General features: G+C 34.5%; 1 protein-coding gene across 1 annotated transcript in view; it reads right to left on the bottom strand.

Annotated features, from left to right (window-relative positions):
• Positions 1-11,815, bottom strand: part of DL1B (DYNAMIN-like 1B) — a 36,869-nt gene extending 25,054 nt beyond the window's left edge. Inside the window, exons 1-4 of the mRNA XM_022296372.2 lie at positions 11,482-11,815; positions 10,222-10,285; positions 8,539-8,643; positions 8,308-8,409 (exon numbers count right to left, since the gene is read on the bottom strand). Coding sequence (XP_022152064.1) covers positions 8,308-8,409; positions 8,539-8,643; positions 10,222-10,285; positions 11,482-11,610 — 400 coding nt within the window. The 5' untranslated portion in view covers positions 11,611-11,815. The remainder of the gene's footprint in view (positions 1-8,307; positions 8,410-8,538; positions 8,644-10,221; positions 10,286-11,481) is intronic.
• Positions 11,816-15,593: the final 3,778 nt, after the last annotated feature.

Here is a 15,593-nt window from a genome sequence, read left to right as displayed (position 1 = left end):
TTCATTCGATCAAACTTCAAATCCTTTAAAACAAACTTTCTTTCAATCAAAACTTTCAAAGTTCATTCTAAAACGCTTGGTACAACTTTCAAACTTTTGAATAACTCTTTAACATACTTACATTCATTGACCAAGCCAATAATGTCACCCTCGATCGAATTCTTGATCTGCAGAACCAGTCGAGCATCATCCCGCAACCAAGCTTTCTTGCTCTCATCCTTAGGCGGATCCTCAGTTATGTGATCGTCCATATTAATACTTCGCAAAAAAAGACGAACATTGATTTTCCATAAAGAATAGTTTGATCCATTCAACTTGTGTTCTGTGATTTTTGATATCATTGGGATCACCTCAGAAGTTACGATTGATTTCTTTTCAGCCATAACAAACAAGTGAACTTATTTGAACAAAACAACAGAACCAGACCAAACCACCCGAACCAAACAAAACAGATGAATCAAACGGTTGGAACCAAACCGGATTAGGTGTTTTCTGAAACCAGAAACCCCAAGTGCTACCCCACGACGACGAAGGTGCGAAAGACGGCGAGACTGAACCCACGAATAGCAATTGGAAAACAGCTGGCAAATCAGCAAACGGCGGCGGCGGTGGTCGACGGCGGTGATTTGTGTTGGATAGAAATGAAGAAAACCCTAAGACACAAAACCCTAATGGGCACAAAATCCTAATGGGCGCAAAACCCTAATGGGCATCAAAACCCTAATGGGCAAGAAACCTAGAGCTCTGATACCATGTAGAGACTAAGGTTGGAGAGAATCCAATGTGATGTATTCTCATTATTAAAGTCTATATATATATAGACAAATATACAAAGTTAACCTAATCCTATAAGGAGAAGGTAAATGACAAATTAATATTAATACAAGAATATAAAATATATTAATATATACTCTAACAGTTATGAACTTCTCATGGTGATTTTATTGTTTTACATTGAATATGAGAAGCTAAACCTCTTATCTTAGGGATTGATGTAGTCATTGAACTTTATGCATTGATTGTTTAGTTTTCTTGATTGTTTAGTTTTTTTGATTGAATGTTTATGAATGTTCTATTTATGCTTCTCTATGCTTAATGCCTTGAATCTACTGGCTATAGATTGAATGATTCTAGACTTGAAATCTTACGCTCAGGAGAAGTGGTTTAGAGTTAGAACTAGGATGCATAACTAAAGGAGTTTTAAGATAGAGAGATTTAGAAGTCCTTCCGAGGTCGTTAGAAGACTTGATCAATAAAGCCTTTACTTGTTATAGAAACTAGATAAGGATATTGGTTTCTTAAGTCGTAAGGAAAATTAGCTTGTACGAGGGAGAGACAGTTGAAATTTGAGAGTTCTTGGCCTATAGAATTAATAATTCGTTCAATTTTGAGTAATTAAGTAGTTGGTTCATAGAATAGGTGAAATCAATTTCCTAAAACCTTCCTCCCCGCTGTTTTTATCTTTATTATTGCATGTTTATTTTCTTTGATTCTATTCTTTCATTCGGATTCAATTCTCTAAATAAAATTCAGTGATTGTATCTGTGGTACTTGAGAGAGCTAGAAACCCAATCCAGAGGACGATATCGGTATTCATTTACCATCTATATTAAAACTTGACTCATACACTTGCGGTAAGCAATTTTTACTACACTTATTGGTCCAAATATGACACTATGAGGTTACCTTAGTCAACCTATCCCACACATGAAGGATATGAGGTACTAATATGGGAAAATAATAAGACATAAAGCATAAAGTATAAAAATGCTTGGGCAAAGCATTTCCCAAAACCTTTTTAATTTCATATAAAATGTATACAATAACAGCAACCCGTAGGACACACCCTTTATACTTCCATAGGCAAGGACTCTAGATGGACATGCCGACCAACTATTTGACAGAACTCCCCCAATAACCCAACAAAATTCCATAAAGAGTTATTTTATGGGCTGATGTCTTCTCCGCATTTCCTCCATCTAAAGTAACTCCCACTGAGTTATTTTACCTCCTTGCAAGGCTAGAAACTACCTAACTTCCCAAAATCCCTCCTGTGCACCAACACTTGTCATGCAGACAGCCCACCACCCATCCTAATGGCGGAAGTTACTTCAAATGAAGGAAATGTGGAGAGACTGCCAACACATCAAATAATCATTGAGGGGAGAATTTTATCAAACGGTTTGTGGGTGTATCCATCTACATATAGTCTTTCTTGCCTATAAAAGGTCTTCTTAGGAGGAGGGTTTGTTCTTGAATGTTATACGGAGGAGGGTTTGTTCTTGAATGTTATACCTTTCGTACAGAATTATAAAGGTTGGGAAAAGAATTTCCCCAAACGTTTGTATACTTTATACTTTTTACCTACTACTATCCCATATTACTACTTCATATCTTTGTGTGTTAGGCTAACTAAAACAATCTCTTAGTGCCACAGAGGAGCGAAAATATATGTTCGAGACTCAACCTCATGACAAGTGGTATTATATATGTTATCATGTTTTAAATCGCCACTAAATCCAAAACTCAAAAGTTTAAGCTTATGAGTTACTGTAAATTTAATTATTTATTTACATTTTAATACTATCTTCACTAGTGGCTTGGAAATTTGCACAAAAAAAAAAACTCTCTGCTCTGATACTATGTTGAATAATTGTGACTAACTTACTTGCAATGACATTTTCGGTACTGCCACTATCTACTATGATATTGCAAATCTTTCCATTGATTGTGCATCTTGTCTTAAAAAGAGCAATGTCTTTGGTAAGTGACTTCGGTTTTAGGTGTCAGCAATACCCGTTGGAGAACACAAGAAACCGGTTCTCCTTCATCTGGTTCTGCATAATCAATTTCCTCTTCAAGATCCTCACTGCTGTCCTCTTGGCCATCTTCTTCTTCGACCAAGGTGATAGCTTTTCGTTGAGGACATTCATTAGATAAATTCCCGGTTTGTCCACGTCAAAACATTTACTCAATGTTGGTCAGACTGTACGTATTTTCAGTCTTCTTTCCTGCAACATTGTCATTTTATTTATCTTTAACAAGATCCAGTTCGGGTTGTGGCAGAGGTACGGATTGGAGAATAAAGAAGATCGCTGGAAGCAGCATTCTTTTTGGAGGTCCCTCCTTGTTCCCAATTGTTCCTTCTTGAATATTGCTTCTTGAAGCGGTTACTAACCTGTTCTTCAATGGTAGTTGCCGTAGAAATAGTTTCATTTAGATACCCAATCGGTTGCAAAGCTATTTATTCCTTAATGTCAGCTCGCAACCCACCAATGTATCTTGCTACTAGGTAGTGTTGGTTTTCCGCTAGATTTGTTCTTGCACCGAAGCGATGAAATTCTTTTGTGTAATCTGTTATGGATCTTGAACTTTATTTACAATTTTGATATTGATTGTACAAGATTTGTTCAAAATTGATTGGGAGAAAGCACTCTCTCATAAGTTTCTTCATACGCTCCCAACTCCTAATAGGTTACTTTCCATAGCGTTGCCTATTAATTTCCAATTGATCCTACCAAGTACCAAGCAGACGCTCCCCCTTTTAGTTTTAAAGCTACCAACCGAACCTTATTATGTTCGGGAGTACTCATATAGCTGAAAAAATTTTCTACATTTTTTATCCAATTAAAGAATCCCTCTATATCCATCTTGCCATTAAAACTATGAAGGTCAATTTTCATTTTTCATCTTGTATTCACTGTTTTCTTGCTGTCTAATTGGGTTAGGATACCTACCAAATCTCTCACCTTCATAGGCTAATAGCTCGTCTTCCTCATCGCTCGAGAAATCAAACATTAGCTCATTTCGCCGCTGAAATAAGGGGTTCGATTGACTTCTTGGCGAAAATGTTGCGGTTTTTTTTTTTTAGTCCCAAATTGATTGATTGGGGTCTTCTTGGTGGGGCTGTCTACCCTTCTTGTGGATAGGCAGTCCTTCGGCCCTCCAACCCAACTTCTTGATCCATTCTTGCAGGGTGTTGTGGGGTGGTTCTAACCGGCGATTGCTGCATACCCAAAGCTTCGAGTTTCTCATGGATGATTTCCAAAATCTGCTTAATCTCACCTACGTCCTTTTGGATGGCTCGGTGGTGGCTGGTTTCTTTTCCGCCATAAGAGTGCCCAGAAAATTGGGTGCTCTTATACCAATTTGATGCACACTAGTGCTGGAGTTTCTGGAAGTAAATAGTAATCTGCCTTTATTAGAGAAGCCAGCACCTATTTATAAAGGATGCTGGAAACCTAAATACCAGGTAACTACAAGTTACTGTATGTTAACTATAAACTAAACTAAAGAATTGATATAAGCTAAAACTCAACAGATAGTGTTAATATCTAACAACCAAGGTTCAAAATGTCGATGTTGATGGAAATGTCGAGGTCTCGATTTTACGGACATGTCGAATGGATATTTCGGGAAAAATTACGAAAATAGTGGATATTGATGGAAATTTTTTAAACTAGTAAATACTACTTTAATGGTAGTTTAATTAGCCTATAACTAATCACTTCTAACCATCATATTTAACCATATAAGTAATATACTTATAAAATTATAGTCACAATGAAAATGTTGAAACAAAATCACGTATACATATATGAAAATTATTTGAATCAGTAAATTAAAGTTTAATATTGCTTTTTTATTGATAATTTCTAATCTCATCTAGTTAGATAATTAAACAAAATAGGTGAAATATAGATATATATAAAGTATGAAATAATTTTTAAAAAATTAGATGTAGTTTAAAATTTAAATGTTTAATAATAATTAGTTAAATTGATTTTCTTTTATTAGTTTGTTTTAAGATTTGGTTAGTTAAATTTAATTTAAAATTTGTTTTTCTTTTAAATCAATTACTTGAAGATTTTGTTAGATTTTTTAGTTAAATTTAATTTAAATTTTGTTTTTTTTAAATCGATTATATGTTTCTTTAAGATTTTGTTAGATTTTTTTAGTTAAATTTAGTTTAAGAATTAGCGATTGTTTATAATCTATTTCATTAAGATTTTATTAGATTTTTATAGTTCAATTTAATTTGACGTTTGTTTTTTTTTCCTTTTTTGAACCAAAATGATAAAGTGTTTCTAAAATTTAAATGTTTAATAATAATTAGTTAAATTGATTTTAATTCTTTGTTTGTTTTAAGATTTCGTCAGTTAAATTTAATTTAAAATTTGTTTTTCTTTTAAATCAATTACTTTAAGATTTTGTTAGAATTTTTAGTTAAATTTAATTTAAATTAAGTTTTTTATATATCGATTGTTTATAACCAATTTCTTTAAAATTTTATTAGATTTTTATACTTAAATTTAATTTGACGTTTTTTTTTCCCTTTTTTGAACCAAAATGATAAGAATTTAACTTTAATTTGTTTAAAAGAAAAATAGAAAATGCTAAGTTTTTACTATTATTTTCAACTTTTCTGTTTGCTCTTCTACCAGCTTTGAATTTACACAAAAACTAAAAGACGTTTTTGAACAGAAATCATTCTTTTTTTAAGGTTTGGATTCAAAATTTTCAATCTAGATTTTTTCTTGAAAAACAAAGATCTTCCTCTAAGTCTCAAACTAGCAGGCCACTAAGGATCCACATTTTCTCAATCGTTTAGGGATTCAATGCCAAAAAAAAATAATCGACATTTGGGACATGTTGTCATTTTCTCGACATGTCGACGATATTGGGGGAAAAATATTTTCTCCCCCAATGTTGATGTCGAGACCATCGAAGTGTCGAGTGAAATTTTGAACCTTGCTAACAACTAACTACATCAAGAAGTAAAGAATCTGAAACCTCCATCCACCAAGAGAAGACAAGAAAACTAAAAGATCTCAATCCTCAAAACTGCTGCACAGCGGAACCAACCAAAAATTTGTTGCCCTTAATTAAAGCCTACCTATTCAGTGATTGGAACTAGGTATTTGGAACTAGGGTAATACCTAGTGTGTACTTTATCTTTTGAAATATTAGTTGTTAAAATAAAATGTAACATAGAAAATTTATATCCGGAACTTAAATTATATTGACGTGACACTATTGGTATTAACTTCCTTAACCTTTAAAGTTTCTGAGATTTGGAGTCCTCAAATGATCAGAGTAAAGAGAAGGCTTCCTATTATCAAACTTTCCGTCTTACAAAAAATCGCCTCAATTATTTTGAAGTCGAGAGAATTTGGAAAGTTCCTGAGATCAAAAAAAGGTTTGAATGATCCGTCTCAGTCTCTTGAGAGATATTTCTCCCTTCGATTTACAGTCATCCAATACTCAAACCTCGAAAGAACCAAGTTGTGGATCAGTAATCTCGTTTGAAGCGGGCAAGAAAGCCAGAAGAATTAGTTTCTACTAGCATAAGAACTTCTAAACAATCAAGCAAGTTCAAGGATTTTGAAGAAATGTCCACTAAACCGCTAAAGTGGCTTCCTATAGCTTCAAAACACTATCTTTTTCAAAACTTTAGAGGTGGTTCTAGATTTTTATCCATCCATCGTACCCATACACAAATTGTTTTCTACTATGTTTTTCAAAGTCCCATTTCTCAATCTTCAAATGAAATTTTCCCATTCACCTTCATTTTCCTATCTCCACAACCTCTACTTCCTTTTTGACCCAAAAGGAGTTCTTCCTCTTCTCGATTTCCCTTTCCTTAACCAAAGAGCTTTTTCCAACCGATGAGTCAACCTCTGATGCACGGATTGCCTCCTTTCAACTTCCTTTCTTTACTGCCTCTGCGTAGGAGGATTTAGAAACCTCTGTTGGTAGCGTTTTGGCCTTTGAAAACTTTCTATCTTTTTCCAACGAGTTCTCTCCATCAAATTTTAACAAACAAACTTTTAACATATCCTAAAAAGCGCACCAATCCTCCTTATCCCAACCCATGGGAACAAAAATTATCCTTCTACCACCAAAGATAGGCAACACCACAAATAGCTCCCAATGAATTTCTAATTTGTCTAAAAAATGACGAATGAATCAGTAATTGCAACATCTCCACAAATAGTTCCTCAAACCCTGTTAAATGAGACATTTGAAGAGGCAGTATAGCTCCTACAAACATATCTTCAATAAAAAATAAATAAATAAATAAAAAGAAAAAAAAAAAAGAGTCATTTTTTTTCCAAATACAAAAATATTTATTACCAATACAACAATTATTGCTTTCCATGGCTTTTCCAATCAGGCAACTTGGCTAAACTTGTGAGGAACTAACATAAACAAACTTGAATGAACTAGCTTGATTTACTTACCTAGTGACTCAACCTTGATGAACTTGTTCTAAAAAAATAAAAAACCCACAAGGGAGGAGAGCGAAGAGAGTATTTTCCCCCTCGACCTCAAGATTCTTCAATCTCCTGAGTTACAAAGACGTAAAGAGAGGCATTAAACTGCGAGCATCCAAACCTCTTCTCAAGACATCTTCGACCCTCAAAATATTATTCTATTGAAAGGTACTTCTAGTTCTCTTTAGTTTGTTGGTTTATTATTAATGTGTTACATCCATTTTAAGTAAATTAGTACATTTTTCACATAAGCAACTGGAGAAATATAAAATTAATATTTTTTTCACCTTTGCCTAAAATGTTATATAATAAATGAAAAATAATTAAGTTAACTATTCATTGTTGAAGCTAACAAAAACCTAACGAGCAAGAGAGCTGAGTCAAATTGAACCTATCCCTCATATGTCAAATTCTAACTTTAAAAAAAAAATTTGGGACTTTGAAAATCTAACTTAAAATTCAGACTAAAATTATATAATTTATTTTTTCTCACTCGATTGAAGAAATTAGCCTCCACACCTATAAGTATGAGTCCCTACTTACTATGCAATTTATTTTGTGTGGATCAACTTAATTATTAAATGTAAATAAATAGATCAACACAAATTTTTTTCGTTTTTTTTATAGGAAACTGAAAATTTTATTGAAGAGGAGAAAGCATACAGAAAAAAAAAAGGAAGATGAGATATCCCCTCAAAGACCAAAGGTTACAAATAGATCAACACAAATAAACCATACAAGAAAATTAGTCGCTTATTACTAGTAAGAAGGCAAGTTTTGTTCTCTCTCTCGTCACTTTGTATTATCATAACTGAACAACTAACAAGTTAGTGATCCAAATGGACTTTACTACCTAGTCCTAGACTCAAGTTACTTAGGAAAAAACCAAAAGAAAAGGTTTTGGTCAAAATTACGTATCGAAATTGAATCTTAGTCTATCTACCATGCATCATCAAGAGTAACTCTATGAAAATAACTTAAGCTGCTTAAAAAGGAAAAATAAGTCTTGTAATCAACATATAAATCTCACCATTAGGGGAATAGATACTGAGATGGATTGGAACACTTGAAATTTGTTTGGAGCGTCCTGTTTCTCTATCAGTTTCATCTGATATTTCCTGCCTCACGGCAGCTGCAGAAATTTGCTATGAGTAAGGAGAAGAGTTGCACATGCAACAAGTTGATCGAAAAATAAATGATTTGCTAATCAACAAATAAGAGGTCCAAAATTTGTTAGCTTGTAAGATGTATGAAGACATACCGAAATCGGTAAATTTCTTCCTAGGGAGATGCATGAACTCTCCATATTCTTTTCCATCGTCAATCCTATGAAGCTGCAAAACAAGAGGGCGACGGGTGACAATCCCTGCAAACAATATGTCAGTATCTTATTTAAGTCCCAAATAATGTGAACATTAGCGTGATAATAAAACTTGTTAATAAAATTTCATATTTGCGTAACTATTGGAAAACGACGGCTTGAAAAGGGCTCATTATTCTCCTTCCAGGCTCATTATTCTCCCCCTTCATTTCACCCCTTCGAGGGTTTGTATCTTTGAACATTTTTTGTTCCTTTTCATTTATCAATGAAAAGTTCGTTTCTTGTCAAAAAATAAACATGGATAATACAATATAAGTTTCCAGGAGTGTCATACCTAAATTACAACTTATAAAAGTTGCATGTTCAGTTTGTAACTACCAGGAGTGACAAGGACCATTAATATAAAAAGTTGCATCACCTTTTAAAGAGAATTTCCAAAAGCTTTAAAAAAAAATTAATTGAGAAACCATGCTCACATTCAGAAAAATGAAAGAATATAAAAGGCCCGACAAAAAACCCAAAAAGACTGGCCTACAAAAAGGGCATCCATAAGGACCTAACCTAACAAAATAAAAAAAGGGCTCCAATCCAAAAAAATAATACCTAACAAATTATTAGAAAAGTTTTTAGAAACAAATGCCCAAAGCGAGGCATTAAACCTATCAAGGGACCAACCTCCTCTAGAGACTCAAAAAAAGCTTCAATCCAGAAGAATAATACCTAATGGATAATTACAAAAGTCTTAGAAACAGACGCCCAACTAGCAAAGCAAGGATCAACCTCCTCCCAAAACCTCTCCACTTCCCTACAGAGAACACTACCTTCTCCTTAGAGGGAGAATGAAACCCAATACCTCTCCACTCCCCCTAAAGATTCTATGATTCCTATCAAGTCAAATACATCATAAAACCATTAGAAACCAACCCGACAAATAACACTGCCCTTATTCTTAAAGGGAAGATGAAAAAAACCTCCTCCATTATCATAAGACAACAATCTCTATTACAGGCCAAACAGACCCCAAAAACCTCAAGAAAACAATCCCACATCCAGCAAGGAAACTGACAATTTCAAAAAATATGGCCAAAATCCTCAAACACCTTTCTACAGAGAATGCAGCACCTCAACAAGAAGAAAAAATTCCTTTGAACCCAATCCACAGTGTTAATACCCTGTGCAATACTTGTCCAAGCAAAGAATTTGACCTTATTGTAAATATTAACCTTCCACGATGAAGGGGAAGAAGAGGGACAAGGATTGCATAAAAGAATGAAGAAAAGAACCACAAGACCAAATATCCCTATTTCCTGACTGAAGATGGGTGTTAGCCAGTAACGGTATTAAAGCAAAAATTTCTTAAGTCAACCTATCAGACAAAGGGCGAGAAAACCAACAGCTTAAAATTTGACAAAGTTACTTGTCTTTCAGCAACTGATTATAAAAACATCAATGTTCTTATGGCAATAGTCCCCCCATCCCCACCAATGATGAACAACAAGGCAAGGAAATTCTTCTCTGAAGTACTTTTCAAGTTCACATAGCCTCTTTCATAATTGTTGCACGTACTACCCTTTAAATGAGGGAAGAACCATCAGCAAAAAGGAGATAACAGCATAAATTTACCAGCTCCACGAGGTAAAAAGTCTTTTCCAACAATGCTCTCCAGAACCGATGACTTGCCAGAGCTCTACAACCAATAAGATAATCAGTTCAGTGGACTCTTCGTCTAGGACACATCATGGGAATTGATAACACGAATTGCAATATAAGAACTAATGTCAATCGCAAAGGTTGGTGCAGATGGATTAAGGTGCACAATTTAATGGAACGAGAGTCCAAGTAAATATGAAAATATTAAATTCAATTTAAGATGACTCGTGTATAAACAACATTTATAAATTAATGTGGTATGTAATATAGTACATTACGCATGCATATTTCAATGATTGAGTGAGTATAGATCACATAAGTACTCGCTGGTAATGCATAATTTAATGCTCAATAGAAAAATCAAAATCATAACTAATTGCACTTTTTTTTTATGACATAACTAATTGCGTTCTAATTATACACCTGCACAAATGCAATCTATGTCATTTTTTAAATGGGCGCTTGTGGTGAAATGGAGTACTAGAGAGTTTCATTCTTATTAAATAAACGGGTGAACTATACTAAATCTTCTTCAAAATTCACTATCAAGTCTCTAAGGTTACTTTATCCAATGGAATATTCATTTATGTCTTTATTGTATAATATCCAAAGGGACTAAAACACGAGCAATTGAAGGAATAGTAAGAAACACAACGAAAAAAATGAAATGGGACTGGAAAATTTCTTTATCATATTAGACAATTATCTGTATGATTGGTTTGCAGTCGAGAAGAATAAGGGTATCGGTAAATTTTGATATATAAACTTTTTGGATAACATCAAAGGAGCTAACTCGTGGGACTTTGACGACATAGCTACGGAAGTATATGGTTTATAAGCATATAATTTAACGTTTGTATAATTCAACTCGTGCAAGAAAGTGAAGTTCAATATGAAGGCAAACTCATTAGTGGAGTAATTGCTGGTGAATTCGTTAGATTCGAAGAGAGTGGGAGGGAAAGGACCAAGAGAACAGGAATCCTGGCGATGAACTTAAGAAATGCATAAATAAATTATATAATAGAACCCGAAATGAAAGGGACAAGTAATTCACGTGTTGAATTATACAATCAGAATTCGATAAGAGAAGCAATTCACAATTTCGACCACAATCGATATGAAGGCAACAAAACGCCGGAATTTTTCATGAAACAGAAATCGGATGGCCTATAATCCAACATAAATTAACGAATTGAGCAATAACGAAGGAATGGAAAAGGAGCGGCGTTTGACCTGGCCTCCGACGACGGCAATGGCGGGGAGGGAGTCCCAGAGAGTGGGCAAAGCGCTCTCTTCGCCATGGTCGCCAAGAGCAGTGCAAGCTCGCTGGAGTTTGTTGACCAAGGAAATGAGATTCTCCATGGGATTGCGGAGGCGGATCTGAGGAAGAACAGCAGCAGAGTTTAGACCCGGGTTTGGTTGAGAGATTCAATCGGGGAGGAGAAACAGGGAGCGGGGAGGGAGAATGTGGAACGGCCATTGATGGAGTTGGAGAGGAAGAAGCGAGGTGCAGGCGAAGGAGGCGGGGAATGCTACGAATCCGACTCCGTACCTTTGAACGTTTCCAAGCTTTGGTAACGGCTAGTGTTTAGTCATTTGGCCTCTTTTTTTTTTTTTTTAAATCAATTTTTACTTCTAGTTTCTAAACTTGGCATGGTGATCAGTTCTAAACTTTTAATTTTACTTGTTTTTGTCTACGTTCTTTTATCATGTATTAAGATTAATTTTTTAAAAAAGTTGAGTACGTATAAAATATTGTGATTATACAATTTGATAATTACTAGTGTAATTAATCTGAGTTTAGCTGAGTGGTGATTGGTACTCATCTTTAATCAATACATCATAAGTTCAAATCTCTACTCGATATGTTGTACTCAAAACACACACTCGCATATATATATATACATATATCCCCTTGTCGGTAAATGACGTTTTAATCGCAACAAGATTTCCATAATATATTAGATATGATGTATGATGATAAGAACCCTCTTTTGAAATGAGGGAGTTTTCGTGAGAGAGTTTTTTTAGAGAGAATTGTTCAACCCTTGAACAATAACACACCTCCTAATTTATAGAGAGAAGAGGGGTGGGGTGAAAACAATCTCCCCACCCACCATCTTCTTAGGGTGGTTAATTAAATTTAAATTAATTTAATTAATTAATTAATCATTAAACTAATTAATTAATCATAATTAAATATCATATATTTAATTAAAGGTTTATTTTATCATATTCATATGTATAATAGTTTTAATGGGAATCTCATTCACATTAATTTTAACCTTTAATACAAATCCAATTCATATATATATATATATATATATTTTTTTTACATTCAATCCAATTCTATTAAGTATTATTTGAATCTTATTCAAATATAACTCTTATATTATAAAGTTTAATTTTGAATGTGATTCAAAAACTTTATATTATAATGTATCTTATATACATTATGTTATTTTGTTTTTTTTTTTTTTTGAGATACACATCTCATCTATAAGATACATTTGTATCTTATACAATTAACCTACAATCCTTATTTAAATTGAACAATTCAAATTCTTTCAAAAACATTGGTCCTTGTTTTAACCGTTATGAGCTAGTGGGGGACTTAATGGACCTACATATTAGAAGCTCCAACGATACGAGATTAAATGATTAAACTCATTAACCAAAGTAACCAACATTCGTTAACTATGAGTCACTCCACTAAAGACTCATAGCTGCACTCTTTGCATTGTAGAATATTTTGCGTCCATGGATATTGACCATTAACGGTAAGTCAGTCCTTCATGAGTGTTTGTAACTTCAGCTAGGTCAAATTACCATTTTATTCTTGAGTTACCTCTTTCACCTTAAGTACAACTAATCCTCTAACGAACAACTTGTTTATGGTCCGACCATTAAATAGAAGTCCCTCTCTGGCTAGTGAGAGAGTGGGGCCCCTATTGTTCAAGTCCCGGAGTCAGTAAGAGAACACTAATCTATTTACTCTAAAGTTGGAAGGAGTGAATTTCATCTTGTGTAGGTTATGTTCTCAATTTCCCACTCGGTCTCGTCCCCAAAATGCTAGGAATATTTAGTCGGCGACCCAGGTCACTCTCACCATACAAATCAAAGGACGATCACTTATAGATAAGAGTCCATAACTCACTCAGGATTAAGATCGAGTTACTTGGTCTACCTGTGAAATAATAATTGTTGTCCACTAATTGTGCTACCAATTATTCTATGTGCAAGTGTATACAATCGTTGCAGCAAGTAATAAAAGTTTGAATTCACAGAGACTAAATGCTTAAACATTCGATATTCATTCAAGAAAATATTATGACAAGCAATGGGGTTTTCTTCCACTTAATACTTAACAGTGATGAGATGAAAACTTCGAAATAAATATCTCAATGCAAACACAGGGTATAATTTCGTTCGTTAAAAGTACCAAACATCTACAATCACTCAGTAATATCTTGTAAAATAAAGGCGCAAGGGGGAGAGTGAGTCGACTCTTCTGGGCCACCCTAACGATGTTGTAGCATTAATGGAGTAAGTGTAGTGGTCAAACAGACAAGATGCTTTTCCAAACACCCCAGATTTTCTACTACTAACATTCATCGACAAACATCAATAGCATATATACACAGTTTTTATGATCAAGCTAGGTGATTTTTATCCCTAAGTCACCACACGCTAAACTTAAGTAGACTCTAGCTCAAGATGAAGTATTTCGCTTCCTATTACGATTTTCCAAAAGCAAACAAGAAGGTATTCCAACATGGTGATCAAGCACATTGAAAATGAAGAAAAATGACACTTCCATTAAAACAAACAGCACGTTTGCAGCCTAGAAAACAAGTCTAGAACATCTCCCCCTTACACAAGTTGTTAGCTATGCAAAGCCATAAGGAGAGTTAAACAAAATGTGAGAATGAAAATAGGACAAAGATGAGAAAATGAAGAAAAAGCAGCTGAAGGTCAGCTCCAAACTGCCACTGAAGAGTCTTCTTCTACTCTTTGCTTGCTCTGCGGTTCTAAGAAAGGGTTCCTTCGAATGAGGATGGACTTCTTCGAAAAGTGAGTGAAGGGTAATGTTTCTTGAGGTGTGTGTCTTTGGAGGCTTCTCATCTTGGTTGTATTTATACCCCTTTTAGATATTAGGGCAACAACCCGGACCTTAAGGGACTCAGCTATTACTTTTGGGTAAAACCTCCAATTACTATGGTAATTCCGTTGTGCAGTCCTTTCACCGTCAGCTTGTCATTTTCTACTGCTCTCTGAATCAGGATCTTAATGCTGCAGCATCGTCAAAGTTGTAGCAACATGCACCAAAATTAGTTCTGTTGCAGATTGACAATACTAAAATGTAGAAGGCTAGTGTTTATGGTCTTTTAAGCACAAAACCAGTGAATAAAGGTGCAAGTGAGACTAACTTTAGCTAATTTATATCAAAGTTATACCCAAATAACTCTCTATTTTGAGAGTTATCATACCCTCAAACTTGGACTGTTGCTTGTCCTCAAGCGACATTGTTATCCACCATTTTGAATGCTAAATCGTGCTAACTATGACTTCTGGCTACTCTTTCCACTGCCTATAATTCATTACTGTGGTAAGTGTTTCTTAGCTTGCTCTAGCATTAGCTCATAAAGGAAACAAATAACCATTGCACTAAAACTAAGATGTTTTATTCACATTTGAATGCCTCACTTCACCTTCTCCCTTGCTCGCCTAAAAAAAATCCTTTCAACCTCCTTTCAAAGACGTCGACTTCCTCCCTACACTGCTGACTAACTAAAGTCTTCTAAGACAGCTATGGGCTACTAGCCATTCCGGACGCTGTAGCTCTTTTGAATCTCTTTTTTTTTTTAAACAGCTGAATTACAGGGCCAAAAATTTTTCATAGCTTTACAAGATGTTACGACAACAGGGACTATACTATTGAATACTATTCTTTCAAGCTAGAATCCCTCACCCCCAAACTTAAAAAGAAGCATTGTCCTCAATGCTTAAAGAATGACTTTTGAGAACTAAGGACAAGGCTCCCTCAAACTTATAATGAAGATAGAATGGATGAAAATTGGATTTGAGTAACTGCCTATCTGAATTGGTTCTATAGAGGTAAGTATGTGCATATTTTCGAAAGACATTAGCTTGCTAACAGTGCATGCGACAAGAAAATCAGCCATTAAAACTCAGCTGGTGGGAAGTTTCTAGGGCTCTCAAGGGATACTAAGCAAAGAAAGGCTATCAAATGCTACTTAAGAATACAATAGAAAAAGAGCAATAACTGAATTTTTCCTGAGCATCCTAAAAATGTCCTCATACCAATCATCTTAGACCACATA

Source organism: Momordica charantia (genome assembly GCF_013281855.1).
Source record: "Momordica charantia cultivar OHB3-1 chromosome 7 unlocalized genomic scaffold, Mcharantia_2.0 BLBB01000007.1, whole genome shotgun sequence".
NCBI lineage: Eukaryota > Viridiplantae > Streptophyta > Magnoliopsida > Cucurbitales > Cucurbitaceae > Momordica > Momordica charantia.
Note: the sequence above shows the minus strand (reverse complement) of the source record. Positions and strands in the feature narration are given on the sequence as shown.